Here is a 20,514-nt window from a genome sequence, read left to right as displayed (position 1 = left end):
GTTGTATGGGGTCCATTTTTTGCCCAAGGAATGTTTCACATTGGTGAAGAAAACGTTTGGTAATGAATTTATTCCCACCTTTGACAGGTATTCTGATAATATTCCCTGACTAATCTCTTGTGAGCTTGCAGATCAGCAATTTCCCCCCTAGATAACCTTGTATCTCCATATTATTAAGCTTTTTATGTTTTTCACATCGTCTCCGTCCCAAACTGTTCATTTTCAGCTCCGAGCTTGCAGGTCTGCTACTTTTGATGCTTTTGTGTGATGCTGTCTTGTGATCAAGTAGGACGTTAATGCCCAACAGCAACGATATAGAGACACCTTTTGGGGGCCCTGACATGAAAATGTTTGAGAACCACTGTCTCATACAGCAGTAGGGCTTTCACCAAATATTCAAATATTAGAATATTCGAATATCAAAGTCACTATACGACGTTGTTAACCAACGTCGAATATTCTTTTTTCCTTTTTTTTTTATTTTTTTAAATATATAGTTTATAAAACTTGGCTAGATAGGAAGTCATAAGAATGACTTTGAGGTCGAATAATTCGAATACTAAAAATCACTATTTGTGAATGCCCTATACAGCAGCAGCCTGACTCCTCACTATGTACCTGTAGAAATGCTCTGTTACAAGTAAAAGTCCGGTAATCAGAATTTACTTGAGTACAAGTACAAAAATATTGGCTTCAAAATATACTTAAAGTAACAAAAGTAAAAGTACTCATTATGCAGAATGTCTCGTTTCACAAGTTATCATTATGTCTAAAATGTATAGATTTTATTTATTTTTATATAATTCCAAATAGCCAACATTTAAATAGAGCTGAAGTGGTTAAATGTATGTTTTATAATAATAATCCAAATCTACAGTTTCTAAGTAACTAGTAACTAAAGTTTTCTAATGATTGAAGTGGAGTGAAAAAAAAAGAAAAACAATATTTGACTCTGAGATGTAGTGGAGTAGAAGTAAAAAAGACCTCAAAATTGAACGGTATTTGAGTAAATGTACTTAGTTACTTTACAACACCACTGCTATGTGCAGTATGTAAGTATCGTAGTGGAGGACTTTCTCAAGTAGATAAGATCATAACACAACGCAGTGAGGGAAAGAAGCTCTTAATAAACACTTCTAGCTTGACATTATCCTTCTCTGCTCGGCTCACAACATCGCAGGACGCCAAAAGGACGCGTGGAAAAAACGTGCCAAGAAAAATGTCCTGCTGCTGTTACTGTGTATGCACATTCCTGGGGATTTTTAACAAATGGTGGAACCTGCGTGGAAAGTGGCGCACGGCCGCACGCACACTCTCCATGTGCGTGAGCATGGTTTAAACATTTGCCGCTTGGAATGCCAAATGTCAGAAATATTAGTAGTATTACATTCTTTGACGCAAGGTCAAACAAAACTGTGTAGAATCTCGTTCAGTCTCACACAGTAATATCCTATTTACCCCCATTGATTCCGGATGGGGACCCAAATGCATTTGGGTCCCCATCTGGAATCAATGGGGGTAAATGTATTGTAATCAAATTATTGTCTTAGGAATGCGACAAAAAACTCAAAATATGATTGAACTCCAGTCTCCATGGCGTGAGTAATCAATAGAAAAAAAGTCATTCTGGGGGTGAACTACTCCTTTAAAGCCAGGATAAATAAATGAAAGCGTAATGAAACACCTGTTTCCAATGAGGACATACCGGTAGCTATAGCTAGGGTGTGTGTTCAGTTCTACAGCTCTTTAGTAACTTCAAACTCCATTTTAACCATGATAGATTCATTAAAAACACCCATTATTTTTTCTGGTGACTCATAATACCCTCCTAATATGTGAGCAGACTGTGTTTTTTTGATAACTTTTTTTCATTTATTTTTAATAATATGTTTTTTTGTATTTCATTTTTTCCATTTGTCCAAATAATTATTAAAAATAAATGAAAAAAGTTATCGAAAAAACGTATTAGGAGGGTATTATGAGTCACCGGAAAAAAGTATGTATGTTTTTAATGAATCTATCATGGTTAAAATGGAGTTTGAAGTTACAATGGGTGTGTATGTGGAGAGAGGCCCTTCCACTGCTCCCTGTTGAAAGTGGAATATCCCTTTAAACACTGAGGACTGTACTAGTGCCAGCCCAGTCTCAAGCCAGTTCAAAGGTGTTATTTAAACAGTACAGTACGTACTCTGGGGGGCAAGGCTCCGTGTTGCAGGCCCTCTGGTTCTCGGGGGGTTTGCCGTCTGGGTCGCAGTAGCTGTTCTGGACCACCGAGTTATCGTCCATCCTTTTACACACCACTTCCTGCTTCTGGGAGCCTGGGGAGACCAGCAGACACACGCACACACGCACACACGCACACACACACACACACACACACCAGCCGCCACCACATCCACGCACACGCACACACACACACACACACACCAGCCGCCACCACATCCACGCACACGCACACACACACACACACGTGCAACCACAGAAGAAAAAGCAAGAAGCGATCAATCCACCCGGTGGAGCAGAAGAACAGTGTGGGTAATATATCTGAGCTGGGTCCTTGTGTCAAGTAGGTTTGCTCAGGGGCGTCACAAGGGGTAGGAAAGTGGGACTGAGTTACTAGGGCCCAAGGTGGTGGAGGGGCCTTAATTATTTTATACTTTAGCTATTGAAAAATAGCAGATATACAAGCTCACAGCGCGGCACCGAGTGCCGCGCTGCGAGCTTGTAGATCTGCTATTTTTGAAATTTGTAACTCAAATTTTGCTTCTGGGGGGTCCCTGGAACTAAATATTTTGAGATGGGGGTCCGTGGCCAAATACATATGGGGGTCCTTCACATGAAAAGGTTTGAGCTCCACTGACATTGAAACATAGATTTTTCAAAAAACCTTAGCAGATCTACAAGCTGATCTACAAGCTTGCAGCGCGGCACTCGGTGCCGCGCTGTGAGCTTGCATTGTATGTCTGCTATTTTTCAATAGTTAAAGCACAGGGGCCCCACAGTGAATCTTGTACCCGGGGCCCAGAATTTGGTGCGACACCCCTGGGTTTGCTGCAGTAGTAGAGATGGTATCGCTTTTCACTCTCCGGACTGAATCCACACATGTAAATTCCTTATATTCTTTTTTTTTTACTGGATATCTTGGCAAATACCTTTTACAGAGAGAGCACGAGGCTCTTGACTTCTGCTTATGGTGGCGAGACCGAGGGATAGCATATCAGTGCGTGCGTGTGTCCGTGCCTGCGTGCATTATGTGCGTACGCTTGCGTGCACGTCTTTGTGTGTGTCTGTCTCTGTGTGTGTGCTCCATACCATTAGTGGTGGAAAAAGTATTGTTTAAGTATCAATACAGCAATAAAGAAGTACTTAAAGCATCAAAAGAAAAAGTACAAAGAAGTTTGAAAATAGCCGATCTATAAGCGGCGCGTTGTGAGCTTGTAGATCGGCTATTTTCAAACAGCCTACAGTAGGTATAAAATAGGGCTAAAGTGGTATGTCTGCAAAGTAACTAGTAACTCAAGTTTTCAAATAAACGTAGTGAAGTAAAAGTACAATATTAGGATCCGAGATGTAGTGGAAACACTCAAGTAAAGTTCAAAAATATCTTAAGTACAGTACTTGGGTAAATGTACTTAGTTACTTTACACTGCTGGCGTGTTCCATACCATCTCAGAAAGGGTCTGTCTGGAACCACATGGGACGTGTCCCACACCAGACTGGTCTGGCAGACGTAATAAGATATGGACGCATGTGTGTGTGTGCCTGTGTGCATGTGTGCGTGTGTGTGTGCGCGTGTGCGCGCACGCACGTGCGCACGCTAAGAGTGAAACATAGTTTATAGGAATAGTACCCCGCATGGGGTAAAACAATCAGCGCGTCAGAGGATGTTTTATATTGAATACTTTAGCAGCGTGATGCTGATGATCCTATCTGCTGTATATCTCATCTATTTTTAGTCTGCGTATAATCAAGATAAAATAAAAACTATATGATTTACGGAGTGCATTTTGGCAGACGGACACACTAACACATTTCGATGGCTTCTCGTCCCACGAAATGCATGTGTGACCACTTGCTTTAGCCCTAGTAAGTTATTGTTTGGAAATGTCTTTCAGTCTTTATTGACAGCAGTGTCAGAGGGGGACAGTAGGTGAGTGTCAGGCAGCAAATGGTGGTTCCGGACAGCCGGGAATTGAACTGGGGATTGTGTGCTATACCGTACGCCCTAACCGTTTGGAGGGTGGAGCCTGTTTCGCCGCTCTTGGGGCAGAAACCTATTATCTCTTATTATTACAACAAGGGTTCATATTTTAGATTGTAATTAGAGAAAAAAAAAAGATGAGTGTTAAAATGTTTTCATTTAATGCTTTCTATCATTTTAGCCATTTTAACTATTTTGATTTCAGTGGGTGGTGGCATGCGTACGAGTGGCTAAATGTGTCTTTTTAGACACAATAAGCCGGCGATTTCTTTATTACTATTTAAAGTAACACTACCAGCCCCCATAAGTCACCACTGCCCATGAAAGAAAGATTGCGGTGCATCTTGGGAACGGGCTTATTGAGTGTAAAAAGACATATTTAGCCACTTGTCCCCATCCACTGAAATCAAAAATAGTTGAAATCACTAAAAGGACAGAAAGCAGTAAATGAAAACATTTTAACATTCATATTTTCTATTCTTTAATTTTTCTTCATAAATAACTAACAGCGTCACACAAAATAATCAAAAGTAGCAGATCTACAAGCTCGAAACGCTTGTAGATCTGCTACTTTTTGCAACAGTTTTGGACGTGCGAGGTTTCCACCCGGCAGAGACGTTTTAAACGTTTCGTTTGAAAGAAGAGTCTGTAAATGATATCATTATATAATTATACTATAATGACAATGCCCCAAAATAGGGACACCAGGTCGAGAGGGAAGTCAGGATGGCTGTGCACAGGGGCGTCACAAGGGGTAGGAAAGTGGGACTGAGTTACTGGGGCCCAAGGTGGAGGGGCCCTAGTAACTTTAGCTATTGAAAAATAGCAGATATACAAGCTCACAGCGCGGCACCGAGTGCCGCGCTGCGAGCTTGTAGATCTGCTATTTTTGAAAAGTTGTGAAAATGTGTGAAAATCTTTGAATATATGTATTTTTCAAGCGAACATTTCTAACTCAAATTTTTTCTTCTGGGGGTCCCTGGAACTAAATATTTTGAGATCGGGGTCCGTGGCCAAATAGATATCATCTTGGGGGTCCTTGACATAGGTTTCTTGCACACATTTTCACGATTTTTCAAAAATAGCAGATCTACAAGCTCACAGCGCGGCACTCGGTGCCGCGCTGTGAGCTTGTATATCTGCTATTTTTCAATAGTTAACATTCATGGGGGGCCCGCAGTGAATCCTTGTACCCAGGGCCCAGAATTTGGTGTGACGCCCCTGGCTGTGCATGCTTTGTCCATTTAGGAAAGGCAGCGGCACGGTTATAGAATATGCTTCCTCACAAAAACCCACATGCTTATTCAGACATGGTTTCTTTTTACAAAATATTACAAACGCATCCAGAGGCCACGCTTGACAACTGGGGGAGAAACACTATTTATTGTTACATGAAACCCACTGCTTTCAGGGCAGGGGCGTCGCACCAAATGCTGGGCCCTGGGTACAAGGATTCGCTGCGGGGCCCCCCATTAATGTCCTTCATAGGGGGAGGGTGTTTAACCCATTTAGACGGGGAACGCATTATTTACGCATTATTTTCTGCTTTAACTATTGAAAAATAGCAGATATACAAGCTCACAGCGCGGCACAGAGTGCCACGCTGCGAGCTTGTAGATCTGCTATTTTTGGAAAAATCGTGAAGAATTTGTGCAAGTTTTTTTTTTTAAACCTATGTTTCTATGTCAGTGGTGCTCAAACCTTTTCATGTGAAGGACCCCCAAAATGATATGTATTTCGCCACGGACCCCCATTTCAAAATATTTAGTTCCAGGGACGCCCCAGAATGAAAATTTGAGTTAGAAATGTTTGCTTAAAAAATACATATATTCAAAGATTTGCACACATTTTCGTGACTTTTCAAAAATAGCAGATCTACAAGCTCGCAGCGCGGCACTCGGTGCCGCGCTGTGAGCTTGTATATCTGCTATTTTTCAATACCGGTAGTTAAATATTTAAGGCCCCTCCACCTTGGGCCCTAGTAACTCAGTCCCACTTTCCCCCCCACTTGTGACGCCCCTGCTTCCAGGGCTCAAAGCCTTGGCTTCAGCCATTCTTGAGGCCATGGTCAACATTTTCGCTGTGGTTTTTCAGACTTTAAGAATATCTGACTTTGTAGGAGAGACCCACGGCTTCTGGAAGACAGACCACATACCGCTCTGTGCCTAAAAACCAGAAGATATGCACAGCTACTCATTCATAGGAATTACACCATCTCTGTTGCGCCGGGGCCAGAACTATGCAAAATATACATATCGAATTTATTATTAAAACCCATTCAGAACCGGTACACATTATTGAGTATTATTATTTTATGATTTAACTATTGAAAAATAGCAGATATACAAGCTCACAGCGCGGCACCGAGTGCCGCGCTGCGAGCTTGTAGATCTACTATTTTTGAAAATTTGAATTGTGACCCGAATCTATAAGTGTCTTTTGAATCCTTCTAAGATTTTTTGAAAAACCTTTGATTCTATGTCAGCATATCTGGCCAGCCATCGTCAAAGAAAAGGTCCTTTTCACGTTTGAGAACCACTGACATAGTAGTCTCTCAAGAACAGACTAACTGAGCTCCAGCTCAGTTAGTCTGTTCTACTACTATGTCAGTGGTTCTCAGACTTTTTCATGTGAAGGACCCCCAAAATGATATTTATTTGGCCACGGACTCCCATCTCAAAATATTTAGTTCCAGGGACCACCCAGAAGCAAAATTTGAGTTACAATCGTTCGGTTTGAAAATACATATATTCAAAGATTTGCACACATTTTTAAGACTTTTTCCAAAAAATAGCAGATCTACAAGCTCGCAGTGAGCTTGTATATCTGCTATTTTTCACTGGTTGAAGCATTCAATAATTCTAGGCCTAAATGGGTTAAAACGGCTGCGGCCACAAAAGCCACAACTGGCAGCGAGAAGACTTTCAGAAGAGCGTCTTATCTCTTGAACGACCTAACCAGATTAAAGCTTAGAGAAATGCTAATGCTAATTTCATTTCATTGGGATATCGATGAATAGGAACTTAAAAAAAAGTATACTGCGAGCCTAGCTAGCTGGAACACAATGGCTTGATCAAATGCATGGAGCCTAGCAGTGCTGCACCTGGTCACTGGACTGAAGTCCATACTCTCTCCAAAACCGAACTTTTTGTTGGAGAGTTCCGACTTTCCGACATCCAGCTTTCCGAACTATAATTCGGGGTAATGGTTTTCAGAAGTTCCGAGTGACGTCATTTTGTATTGGAACTGGACCTTTTCCGATAAAAAGTTTGGTTTCGGAGAGTGTATGGACAGGCCTTAACTGTGTTCAGTGGTCAGATGGCTGGGCCATGAACACCAGTGGTATAAAAGTATCAATCAAAGTAAAAGTATCAATACCGCAAAGTAGATATACTCTGTAACAAGTAAAGGTCCGGAATTCAGAATTTACTTCAGTAAAAGTACAAAAGTATTGGTATAGAAATGTACTTTGAAGGAGTAGTTCACCCCCAAAATGACTTGTTTGCTGTTGATTACTCATGCCATGGAGACTGGAGTTCAATAATATTTTTGGGTTTTTTGATCCATAGACAATAATTTGATTACAATAAATGTAACCCCATTGATTCCGGATGGGGACCTAAATGCATTTGGGTTCTGATCCAGAATTAATGGGGGTACATTTACTATAATACATTTTCTGTCTTAGGAATGTGACAAATACAAAAACATATTATTGAACTTAAGTCTCCATGGCATGAGTAATCAATAGAAAATATGTCATATTGGGGGTGAACTAATCCTTTAAGTAGCAAAAGTAGAAAGTACTCATTATGCAGAATGTCCTATTTCAAGATTTCAAAACAGCAGATCTACAAGCTCACAGTGCGTGGCATGGGGGCGGCAGCCTCACCTCCGGCGCAGGTGGCGGAGCATTCCGACCAGGGCAGGTGGTGCCAGCTGAAGCCCACCTCGTTGTCCCCGCTGCCCGTGCGCTGGATGGGCACGTTGAACTGGTACTCTATGCCCAGGTTCTGCTCCTGGAGCAGCACCTGTGGACGGAGAGAGGAGAATGCATGCGTTGGTTTGTTTGTCTGTCTGTCTGTTTGACCCATGAAAACCACCGGGAAAGGGTTGTGTGATTTTTAGATTTGAGCTTGATATATCGTCACTGTCGGGCAGAAACCTTGTACCGGTATCTCCAAGTTTCAAAATGGTATGTTCTCCCGTCACTGAAAGCCCTACTTCATCAAACAAGAATGTTGCACAAAATTTGTGAAAATAGCAGATCCACAATGTTATTCAAAATGGAAAAAAAGGCAGAGAAGTTTAGGGATACGGCAAAAATAGGGCGTTACGTCCCCTAATCACTAAGATATTGGGTCGTTCCTTTGTTTGTTTGTTTGTTTAGTTTCACCAAATGTTTGTCGATCATGCGCTACAGTTCATCTGGGTTAACCACTTCAACTTGGTTAACCGGGGTCGCCCCAAGGGGTCTATACATCGTCCCCTCATTGTGTCCCTCCACACGACATCTCTTCACCGAAAACAGCTGATCCACAAGCTCACATTTATCATCTATAAAATGTACTAAACTAGTGATGCGAGGCGTTGTGTGCTTGTAGATCGGCTGTTTTCACTAGTTTTGTGCGACGGCCTTGTATGATGAGGCAGGGCAAAAGACGTACACATTTGAAACTTGGAGATACGAGGTTTCTGCCCGACAGTGACGATATTTTAGTGATTATGTTGTGAGGAAAACGTTGAGATAATAGCCATTTTGGTTAGAACTGACTGAAAATAACTGTGTACTTCAAGTTTAAAATTATACTAAATAATATTTTTTCAAGTGTCCAAATAAATTCCAAACATTATCAAATGATCTCGCGGCACCCCTGGACTGCCGTCGTGGCACCCCTGGGTGCCCCGTCACCCACTTTGAAGACCCCTGGTGTAGAGGGTCAAACCGGGAACCTTCCAAATCCCAGACACACTCTCTCTCTCTCTCTCACTACCCACTCAGCTATGGCCGCCAAACAAAGGGATTAAATGTCTATATACGGTGATTATGTTAGCATATGTGCGCCGAGCGGGACCAAAGGAATATCTTGGAGCCACAGGAGGATGGTTGGTGGTCGGGGAGAGGAGGCCAGTGGTCTGTCTATTCTAGTGGTGCTGCTGTGAGAGAGGAGGCCAGTGGTCTGTCTATTCTAGTGGTGCTGCTGTGAGAGAGGAGGCCAGTGGTCTGTCTATTCTAGTGGTGCTGCTGTGAGAGAGGAGGCCAGTGGTCTGTCTATTCTAGTGGTGCTGCTGTGAGAGAGGAGGCCAGTGGTCTGTCTATTCTAGTGGTGCTGCTGTGCGGCCGGGTATTTTTAGCCGGTCGTGCCTCAAGCGAAAGCCACCGCAGTCCTGAGGGGGGCAACTGAGGAGTCTGACAAACATACGCTCAGTGCAGGGGCGTCAATTGGGTATGGCAGGGGTATGCAGCTGCCATACCCTGGGTCCAGGGGGGAAAATAAAAGTTACTTTTAAATATAAATCCATGAATGTCCTTTTGTCTATCTGCGCTGGTTATTATGTTGTTAAATTACAGTAAAATAACTACAAATGCAAACGTTAACAACATGGTATATTCCCAGGTTCCGCAGGTCAGCTGCACAGGTGCAATGCATTATTGTTAATTGTGGCACGTTTACTAACATGCTAAGTTTAGCTGCACTTGAACAACCATTCCAGGCTGCCATATCCAGCCCAAGAAACCATAGAAACCTGTGTAAAAAAATTGAAAAAAAATGTTTTTTTCAGACGTGAAAATAGCCGATCTACATGCTCACAACGCCTCGCAGCGCGAGGCGTTGTGAGCATGTAGATCTGCTATTTTCACAATAGAACCGTGTTATACAAAATGTAATGCCTCTTTTCCATGAGGACTCCCATCTTTGCCATACCCTAACTTTTGCTGAACTGACGCCACTGGCTCAGTGAGTTAGTTACATACTGCACCACCGCAGAAGTACCGCCACACGCGGAACCATAAACGCGCGCACACACACACACACACACAGACACTCTGTCCCGTACATGTACGCTCCACACATAGGCACATGCAAAGGACACCTGTCATTACGGTATTCAAACCGACGTACTTACATAGGTACTTGAACATGACAGAGCAAACCCTTCAACGATAACACACGCCCTCGCCAAATAACGTGTGTTTACACTTACCCCCCTCCACCCCACCACCCAAAAAAGAAAAGCTTTTCACTTTCCCCATATAAATAGCAGTTACCTTCCAAACAACTGGCCGAGGGTCAGCTAAGGTTTTGCAGCCAGATGTTGAATCTAAAGTGTGGACTGAGCCAGAGCAGAGACACGCTGGTTCTCAACCTGCAGGGTTCTGACTGGGACCCCCAGGGGGGGCTGTACCCCATTGAGACCTGAGGGCCATTCTACAGATGCCCTAGCGGTCAAACATGTCCCCCCCCCCATCTGACAATGTTTTCCAGATCGAAGAGTTTTCTGAGAAACGTGTGTTGTGCTATATATTCTAGGTAAAATCTAAAGTGACAGATGCTTTCCCGGATGGGGATGAGAGATCCCCAGCTAAAGGATTGGTACTTACTGTAGGAAGCAAAATGGAACCTTACGTGCCTGTAACTCTAATAGCATTGCACTTGTAGAGGAGCTATTTTTTTTAAGACAACTTTAAACATTTAGAAAGATTTCCAGTTTAGAAAATCCGCCCACATATCTCACATTTTTAATTAGATTGTTAAACTGGATATCAAACTATGAATATCAAACATATTTCCTATATATTTCCCAAGGAGAAATGCATGCATTTAATTCAGTCTGAGGGGAGGCGGGGATAAAAACATTATCGTCTCTGTCGGGTGGAAACCTCATTATGTCATAAAACAGAATACTATTCAGGATTCAAATTCAAACGCGTCAAAAGTAGCAGATCTACAAGCTCAAAACGTGCCACGCTTCAAGCTTGTGGGTCTGTGCTACTTTGGATGGTTTTGTGTGAAGCTGTAGTATGATCAAGTAGGCAGTATAGGGGCGTTGATTTACAGAGAGAAAAAAAGTTAAAGATGGGGTGCCATGATTGTTTTGCCCCCTAAAAAATTATGATCAGGTATTATGATCATACTGGGAGGAAGATTTCTTCCAAAAAAAAAAGTGTACAGAAAGTGTTAAAATTATGTTTTAAGTGGACACAACCACCAGTTAATTAAATATGCCTGGTTGTCAGGTGGGTGGTGATTTTATGATGTCATTAAATCTGTGTTTTTCGATCGGTGACTTTTGACTCGGTGGCTTTCAGCTTTCAGGAAGAAACCAAAAATACATAGGGAAGGCAAATGTGCACATTATAACCACACCCGTGGTCTATTAGAGTAATGTTAACTCCATAGACACATACAAAACAGAAAAAGTACAAAACTATGGCACCACCTCTTTAAAATACGGAGATAAAATGTCTCTGCCCAACAGTGACGATATCATCCCCACCACCGGCCATAAAGAAACCACACCCAGTGTGTGAAGTGAGCGGTGCTAGGCTATTCATGATTAATTTAATTGGTCAATGTGACCCTGGGCAAACTTTGGACAAACGGACATAGCCAGATGTTGGAGCTTACATAGCTCCTTCCAAGGAGCACTGCACAAAAAAGAATAATCAGAGAGAGGGGAGGGAGGGAGCGGAGAGATATCAAAAGCAGAAGAATCCAACTGTGGCACACATAGACATCAAAGGGGGCTTGACCATGAATGCAGTTTTTGAGCGGTGGTCACACCGTCTCCATAGCGTGGCCGTGTGTGTCTGTCTGTCTGTCTGTCTGTCTGTCTGTCTGTATGTAGCCTCTGGTGTAGCCTGAGTACCCTGGGTGACCAGAGAGGTGCTGTTGAGTCTAGCCTGCCCTGAGCATCAACTGCAACACACACACACACACACACACCGCCACCCCACACACACAGGCACCCCCCCCCCCCCCACACACACACACACACAGGCACCCTTCCCCCCCCCCCACCACCCCAGACACACAGGCACCCCTCCCCCCACCCCACACGACCACCGCTCAGTTCACACGGGTGTGATTTTTACAATGGTGAAAGAAATGCAAATGCCCTCTTTCCATGCCATTCAAGAGAATTGCCTTGTCAGAACTCTCCTGAACTTGAATGCAGCATCTTATGTTGAAATCAAGAAATGTGTAGAAGTCAAGCACCGAAAATAGCCAGACTCAAAGCTGCGACACGTTGTGAGCTTTGCACTACGCAGCTTGTCGCGGCGGCATTGTCACTCACTATTTAATACAAAACTATTTATATATGTCCCTCCCATCGCAATATAAACACTTTCCCACTTGTGTGTGCATTGTGCAACCCCTCACAAATGCTCCTCTCATCGTGCACAGCCACATTTCTTTTAATGGTTTTGGATCTCAATGTGTCTTCTTGGGAGGGAGGCTGCATGTGGACGCGCATTATTATTACTTTTTGCAGGCGGGAGCGGGCGGACAAGAATTAACTGCGGGGCCGTGTGGGCGGTCAAAAATGAAATCATTGCGGCGGCGGGCGGGAGTGGTCAGAAATCAAGTGGGAGCGGGCGGTAATGGGATTAAAAAATCATTCCCGCGCAGATCTCTACTTGGAGGTCTGCTATTTTCGATGTATTCTCCAAAAAGCCCTTTTAGAAATTTCAGCCTCTGCCTCTCTAACACTCTCTGCACGTCCCTGGTGGTGATGATGATAGGCATGCAGCGCGACAACGGCGGGGTAGTTACCATGACAACGAGGTTCTCGGTGGTGGCCCCCAGGGCCTCCAGGGACTCGGGCTCGTCGGAGGGTCTCTTGTAGTAGAAGGCGGTCCCCGCGATGTCGAACTTGCGGGGCCAGTCGATGGTCCAGGCGCCGTTGATGTAGTAGTCGTCTCCTTCAGACTTCAACGCTGCACGCACAAACAACGGCACGTCGTCATTGTCAGATTGGAAACCTTGTATGTCCAAAACCATTCGTTTTGTATTATCATTTAAAAAAGGATTTAAACTAGTGAAAATAGGCGATCAACAAGCACACAGCGCCTCGCGATTGTGCTTGTAGATCTGGTATTTTCACTAATTTCGACAGTTCTTGTATGATGAAGCAGGGTTTTAATTTACAAAAAACATACAAATTTGAAACTGCCCGACAAGTGACTATATACTGTATATACAGTATGTGGGATTTGGGGGTTCCCCAGATGACAGTGAACTGACAATTTAAAAACTTTTATGATCTTTTAATACCTAAAAATAAAAATAATAAATCATAATAAAGAAAAGAAAAATACATTTTCTCTCTCTCTCTCTCTCTCTCTAACGGTAGCTAAGACAACAGGTGGAGTCCAGTGTTTTGGTGTGGTGATGATGTCATCAGCGTCATTCATCATCATCTTCATCATCATCGTCAATCTGTTTTGCTCCCTGATGTTTTCACCCCGTGAACAGACACAGAACAGAGCTCACAGCGAGCACACGCACACGCGCGCGCGCACACACACAACCTTTTCACCGTACTATACATGCACTTGTGCAAATGTGCATGTATCGTGAAAAGGTGTCCACCTACCGTATATAAATACAATATTATCGTATAGGAAACCTTGTATAAAGTGGTGGAAAGTAGCCAAGTAACTGTACTTAAAGGACAACTTTAGTTTTTTACAACAAGGGTTCATATTTTAGTCATCAGAGAAAAGAAAAGATGAGTGTTAAAATGTTTTCATTTACTTCTTTCTATCGTTTTTGTGATTTTGCAAATTTTGATTTGCATGCATTCCCCCAGGTTGGGGGCATGCACGCAAGTGGCTAAATATGTATTTTTAGACACAATGAATAAGCCCATTCCCAAGATGCACTGCAATCTTTCATGGTCAAATGTGACTTATGGGGGCTGGTGTAAATAGTAACAAAGAAACTGCCGGCTTATTGTGTCTAAAAAGACACTGTGGTTCCCCTGACACATCACTGTGACATCACAAGTGACATCACAGGTGATGTCAGATACTCAGAGCAGAGATCTCCATATATGGGCATAAACAGGTGACATCACAGTGTTAAGGATCTCCATATATTATGGACATAAAGGGGATTGTATCCCAGATGATGCCCTGTTAGGATAACCACACTATGATCTCCATATATGGGCAAAAAAGGGATTGTATCCCAGATGATGCCCTGTTAGAGAGATCCCTGTGATGCCAGGGGGAACAAATCCCTTTTATGCCCATATATGGAGATATGGAGATCCCTGTGATGCCAGGGGAACAAATCCCTTTTATGCCCATATATGGAGATCCCTAATGTCCACATCACTGATCTCCATATATGGGCATAAAAGGGATTGTATCCCAGATGATGCCCTGTTAGAGAGATACCCGTTAAGGGGGAACAAATCCCTTTATGCCCATATATGGAACAAAACACTTTCACCACCCATCTAGATATCCATACAGCAGGCCTGATACTATGTCTGTTTGCATTATATAGTTTTGCATGCACATTGCACAGTACACATAGAATAAAGAAATTAAATGCCTTATTTCCATTTTCCAAAAATGGTTTTATTGAAATAACCACACCTGGTTACAGATGGACTGCTTTTTTGCATGTGCTACGTGCATGCATAGTGTGTCTGTTAATTCATTTGACACGTTCACCAATACCTCATTTCAAGCCGTCTTCGTCGGCACAGTATATGTATAAGTCGCATGCTGACACCTCGACGAAGGTACATTTTCGAACATATTGCCTAGCCTTAGTGTGTTCCACTTGATCCAATGTAGTTATTATTTAGTCACAAACTATTGTTAATACTTTTCATCTGTGAAATATTAATAAAACCAACAGACCACACTTAACCACTTTCACTTTAACAAAATACTAATAAAAATAAGCCGAAAACGCAGACATACCGTTAGTGCCTATAGAGATTGGCAGATTTCACCCAGGTTTTTTTTTTTTTCCATCTCACTCACGTCACTTTGTCTGCTTACCTCACACATTTACGTCCTACAATGTAGTTTCAAATTCACTACATTGCAGGCGCTTTTTTGAGATAAAAAAAAGAAAGAGAAGTCACGTGTGACATGTGTGATCTTGGCAGGTTGCCACAGAAAATGTGCCGATCTCAATAGGCACTAACGGTACAAGCTTTCAGTCATCTTGCATCGTGAAAGCTATTTTTGCTCCTTTTGTGTGACACTGTGGTACCGTATGATGAAGCAGAGCATGAAATTACAAAAAAAAAAAAACATTAAATTATGGAGATACAAGGTTTCTGCGCAACAGCAACGATATATGCACACATACGCACGCACAAATCTAGCTCAAGAGCGAGAATGAAAATACACACACACACACGCCCGCGCACGCACGCACACGTCAGGTGAAAGCTTGGAAGACTCTCCTGAATACCATTCTCTCCGGTTGTCAAAACAAAGGTTGGTCTCCAACCACAACAAGATCTGAAAATATCCACTTTCTCAGCATTGAAACAGGGCCAAATTGAGGAGAAATGATCCCAGGCCGTCTCTGTTGTTCCTTTGTGCATTTTAACGCTGGTAGAATCCTCCAGGATTACTGTAACACATGTTTACTCCTCCTTTTGTACCCAGCCTTTCTTTTTGCTTAAGGCATTCAGGCCTAGAATTATTGAATGCTTTAGCTATTGAAAAATAGCAGATATACAAGCTCACAGCGCGGCACCGAGTGCCGCGCTGCGAGCTTGTAGATCTGCTATTTTTGAAAAATCATGAAGATTTGTGCAAATCTTTGAATATATATATTTTTTAACGTTTGTAACTCAAATATTTGCTTCTGGGGGGTCCCTGATACAATATTTTGAGATGGGGGTCCGTGGCCAAATATATATCATTTTGGGGGTCCTTCACATGAAAAAGTTTGAGCACTGCCGACATAGAAACATATATTTTTCAAAAAACCTTAGAAGGATTCTGAAGACACTTAGAGAATCGGGTCAAAATATTCAAAGAATTGCACACAGATTTTTCAAAAAATAGCAGATCTACAAGCTTGCGTGAGCTTGTATATCTGCTATATTTAATAGCTAAAGCATAAAATGATACGCAATAATGTGTACACGATCTAAATGGTTTAAACCACTTAAACCCCTGCATCGCATCGGTGTTGTGCATGGGAAAGCTTTCGCAGGAAAATAGCAGATCGACAAGCTCACAACGCGTTGTGGTGCAGCGCGTTGTGAGCTTGTCGATCTGCTATTTTCAGTGCGCAACAGACACCAGAGCGCAACCAAACGTAAAACGAATTGTCTTGTAGTTCTACTGGATCTCTTCTCCACTAGTCCCTCCCTAACATTTTAGTCTAGTTTTCATTTGTTGGCGAAATTGTCAACATATTTAGTCATAGTTTTAGTCATCATGGCTTAGTTTGTATTTAGTTTTAGTCAGTAAAAACAGAGAAGACCCTAGAGTAGAGCCTTTAGGGATATATATATATATATATATATATATATATATATATATATAATTGGTAAAGTGAAAGTATTGCAATACCACATACAGAAAGGCCTGCATTTACATAGTTACTTTGGCACATAATGTGCCAAAGTTAAAGTACTCAAATATTAAAAGAAGAGGAAGAAGAAGGAGAAATTATAAAATAGCACTTGAGTGGTTAATATGTCTTGGAATAATAATCTAAATCTGTAAAGTGACTAGTAAAGTAAGAAGGGATAAAAACTCACAATATTGGCCTCTGAGATGTAATGGAGTAGAAGTTTAAAGTATAGAAAACTAAGTAAAGTTAAATTGTACTCAAGGCCTACAGTTACTTTCCACCAGTGCAAACAGTTTGTGCAGAGGCGTCAATTGGTATGGCAAGGTATGGCTACAGAAAAAAGAAATTCATCATGCCTGTTGCTGAGCTATGGCAACATGACTGACATGACAGTCATGTTGCCATACCTTAGCTTTTGCTGAACTGACGCCATTGAGTTTGTGCACAGTAAAAAAAAAAAAAGAAAGAAATCCTCGGTGTTCATTTAACTCTCACAAATAGATAAATTAACACCCATGATTTGACTGTGTAGGCCTACAAAGTCTTCACACAACACAGATGGGGGGAGGCTTATTTGGAACCGAGTCACTCTATCTATCTATTCTATCTATGACGGCATGACATTTTGCAACGTCGCTACAGCTGTGATATTTCTTTAATATTCAGTCGTGTTGGATGGGAGGAGGCGGCACTTGTCAGCGCAGGGAGTGTTGGTCTCAGGCACGTGCACACATAGACGTTAAAGGGGGCTTGAGCCCCGGCCCTTTTACCCGTCTGTAAAAAGTGCCCTTCTCCAGACCATGAATAAGTATAGAAAATAGCAGACTGCTATTTTCAATATTTTCTCACCAAAAGGCCCTTTTTCGAAAATGTCAGCCCCTGCCCAGAGCTGAGGGACCCCCACACACAATGCCACAAAGAAAGACAATGCGTCCCCCCCGTCCCCTCCCCATTTTATAACTAAAGTGACACTATGTGACGTTCATAATAACCGCAGCTTTACAAATTGCTCACGAGGGGAAGTTGCGTCACGATCGGCCAATAATTGCACTCTTTAAACTTTTTTGATATATAGACATCACATGCCCTCCTGCAGGACTCGAGCAGCTGTCACCGCCGCGGCCGCCATAAATCTGCCGCCGCCGCCGGCTTTCAAAGTGCGAGACGCTAAGCTCTCCGCGGACAGCGAGCGCTTGGCTATAAATCCAGCAACACTGTCACGCTGGCTCTCTCTCTGTGTTGTTTGGAGCGGGTCAAAGAACAAGCCTTCTTCAATGAGCAGCAGCACACGCTTGTTCTCATTGTTTTCATTGTGTGACACCGCCAGGGTACGTGCAGAGAATGTTGGAGGGGCAGGGGCTGACATTTCTAAAAGGTCCTTTTGTTGAGAATATGGAAAATAGCAGATCTCCAAGCTCACATCGTTGTAATCTTGGATGTCGGCTATTTTCGGTAGTTGATACCACACTGAACTGAGCATAATCAAGTGAATACTGGAGATGTGGCATAACAACATACACAGAGAGGGAGGTTATTTCACCATAAGATGCTGCATTCAAGTTCAGGAGAGTTTGGACAAGGCAATTCTATAAAATGCTGCCTTCAGGTGTGGCATGGAAAGGGGGGGCATTTGCATTTCTTTCACCATAGTGAAAACTGCATTCATAGTCTGGAGAGGGCACTTTTTTTACAGACTGGTAAAAGGGCAGGGGCTCAAGCCCCCTTTGATGTCTATGTCCTAGTGTTGATTTCGTAGACTAAAACTAAGACAAAAAAAATGTTCGTCGGCTATGTTTTTCACTGACGTAAACGAAATAAAAACTAAGCTATGATGACTAAAACTATGACTAAATATGGTGACAATTTTTTCAACAAATAAAAACTAGAAAGATTCAACGCTAAGAAAGTGTGGTTGCCGTGACGTCACACTCGCAAATGAATTCCGTCGTGTGCTTGTAGATCAGCTATTTTCTCGATTTTAAATCGTTTTTAAAATGATAAATAAATGAACGATTTTGGACATACAAGGTTTCCAACCCGACAACGACGACACGAGGTTTCCACCGGACGGCGGCGACAAAAACCTTTTTTATTGATTCTCTTTTATTTTTGTTTAGTCTGGAAGTGAGGAGGAAAACCTGTCCGCTGCCAAGACTGCCATTACATGATGTGTTGGACTCAAGCGGCTTTATAGGACAAGCAATGAATAGTTGTGCTTTATAGCGCTGCATTAGGCAAACAAGTGATAAATAAAACAGTGGACGCCAACAACAGCAGCAGCGTCTTCGAGCTTGGCTCTCCACAGAGGAGTCACACAGGGGAGCGCAGCAGCAGCAGCAGCAGCGCGCGTGTTGAGGGTTGAAGGCTCTACCACTCCCTTACCAACGCCGCTGAAGAGCCCATAGATATATGCACAGCAGCCATTTTGGGGGATGGGAAACCCCACCATTCCGAATAATGGAAGTCAATCTTCGGAATGGTGGGGTTTCGGAATGGAGGTGTGGTACACACCTCCATTCCGAAACCCCAAGATTGACTTCCATTATTCGGAATGGTGGGGTTTCCCATTGTTCTATAAGACCCCACCATTCCGAAAATCAGAAACACCACCATTCCGAATATGCAGTTTCATTTTCACCCACCTCCATCCACCCCCACCAACCTCCACCCACCCCCACCCACTCTCAACCTCCACCCAATTTCACCACAAACTCCACCCATCTCCACCCATTTCCACCCACCTCCACCCACTTCCACCTACCCCATTTCGGAATGGTGGTGTTTCGGAATGGTGGGGTTTCGGAATGGTGGTGTTTCGGAATGGTGGGGTTTCGGAATGGTGGTGTTTCGGAATGGAGGCCCGTCCCCAAACAGGTTGAGGGTGCTGATACTGTTCATGTTGGCTCACTGGAAACACTGTTTGAAAGTGTGGTCCAGTTGGGGGTTCAAAATGACCCCTAAAAGTTGTGTAACTCTGAGAGCATACAAATGGAACGGGTCCATTTGGTTCCATTTGTATGCTCTCAGAGTTATGGGAGTCCTTGAAATAAAAGGTTTGAGAACCACTGTGCTACATGAAATGGAACAGAGCCTTCATTAGTATCATTGGTAACACCTTTGAAGGAAGTGAGAAGAGACCCAACTTCTCTCCAAAATGGCTGCTGCGCATATAGCCTGTCTTTGACCAATCCAAGGAAGATCAAAGAAGGAAGGGACACTGACGTCATTTTAGGCTCCATGGCCATCCACCATGACACTTTGGGTGGCGGAAGTGGCACCGGAGGTTCGGTGAATAACATTGCGTCTATGAGCTTCGGCTGGGACAGCTCATGAACAAAAAATAATTCTGAACGATAGAGACCTTTATAAAACACTCAGCTCAGGAATATAAAAGAAAACATCTCACACATTGTTTTGTGCTGTGTTGCTTTTCGGTGAGTACACTGTATAACATTATAGAGGCATCTAAAGAGCACAATTTACGTTTCTGAACGAGATAGTATCGCGAGACTCTCCACCATTCCCTGTCTGGAATCCAAATCTCGCGATAGCTCCGAGACAGAAACGGCCGCCGCCGCTGTTTAGCTGCCTCAATAATATTATGTACCGTGCACATCGAAAAGCAAGTGATTGTAAAAATACCTGTGATATGTCTTCTTTTATATTCCTGGAGCGATTATACAACAAAGGTCTCTATCGTTCAGAATTATTTTTTGTTCATGAGCTTTCCCAGCCGAAGCT

General features: G+C 42.8%; 1 protein-coding gene across 1 annotated transcript in view; it reads right to left on the bottom strand.

Annotated features, from left to right (window-relative positions):
• The window catches only part of adamts6 (ADAM metallopeptidase with thrombospondin type 1 motif, 6), a gene marked incomplete at both ends in the record, with an annotated part of 138,683 nt that overhangs the window by 22,985 nt on the left and 95,184 nt on the right, over positions 1 to 20,514 (bottom strand). The window contains 3 exon segments of the mRNA XM_080743002.1: positions 2,189 to 2,318; positions 8,094 to 8,232; positions 12,982 to 13,145. Of these exon segments, the coding sequence (XP_080599128.1) occupies positions 2,189 to 2,318; positions 8,094 to 8,232; positions 12,982 to 13,145 (433 nt within the window).

This window comes from Nannobrachium achirus, assembly GCF_963921795.1.
Source record: "Nannobrachium achirus genome assembly, chromosome: 15".
NCBI lineage: Eukaryota > Metazoa > Chordata > Actinopteri > Myctophiformes > Myctophidae > Nannobrachium > Nannobrachium achirus.
This window is presented reverse-complemented; position numbering and strand designations above follow the sequence as displayed.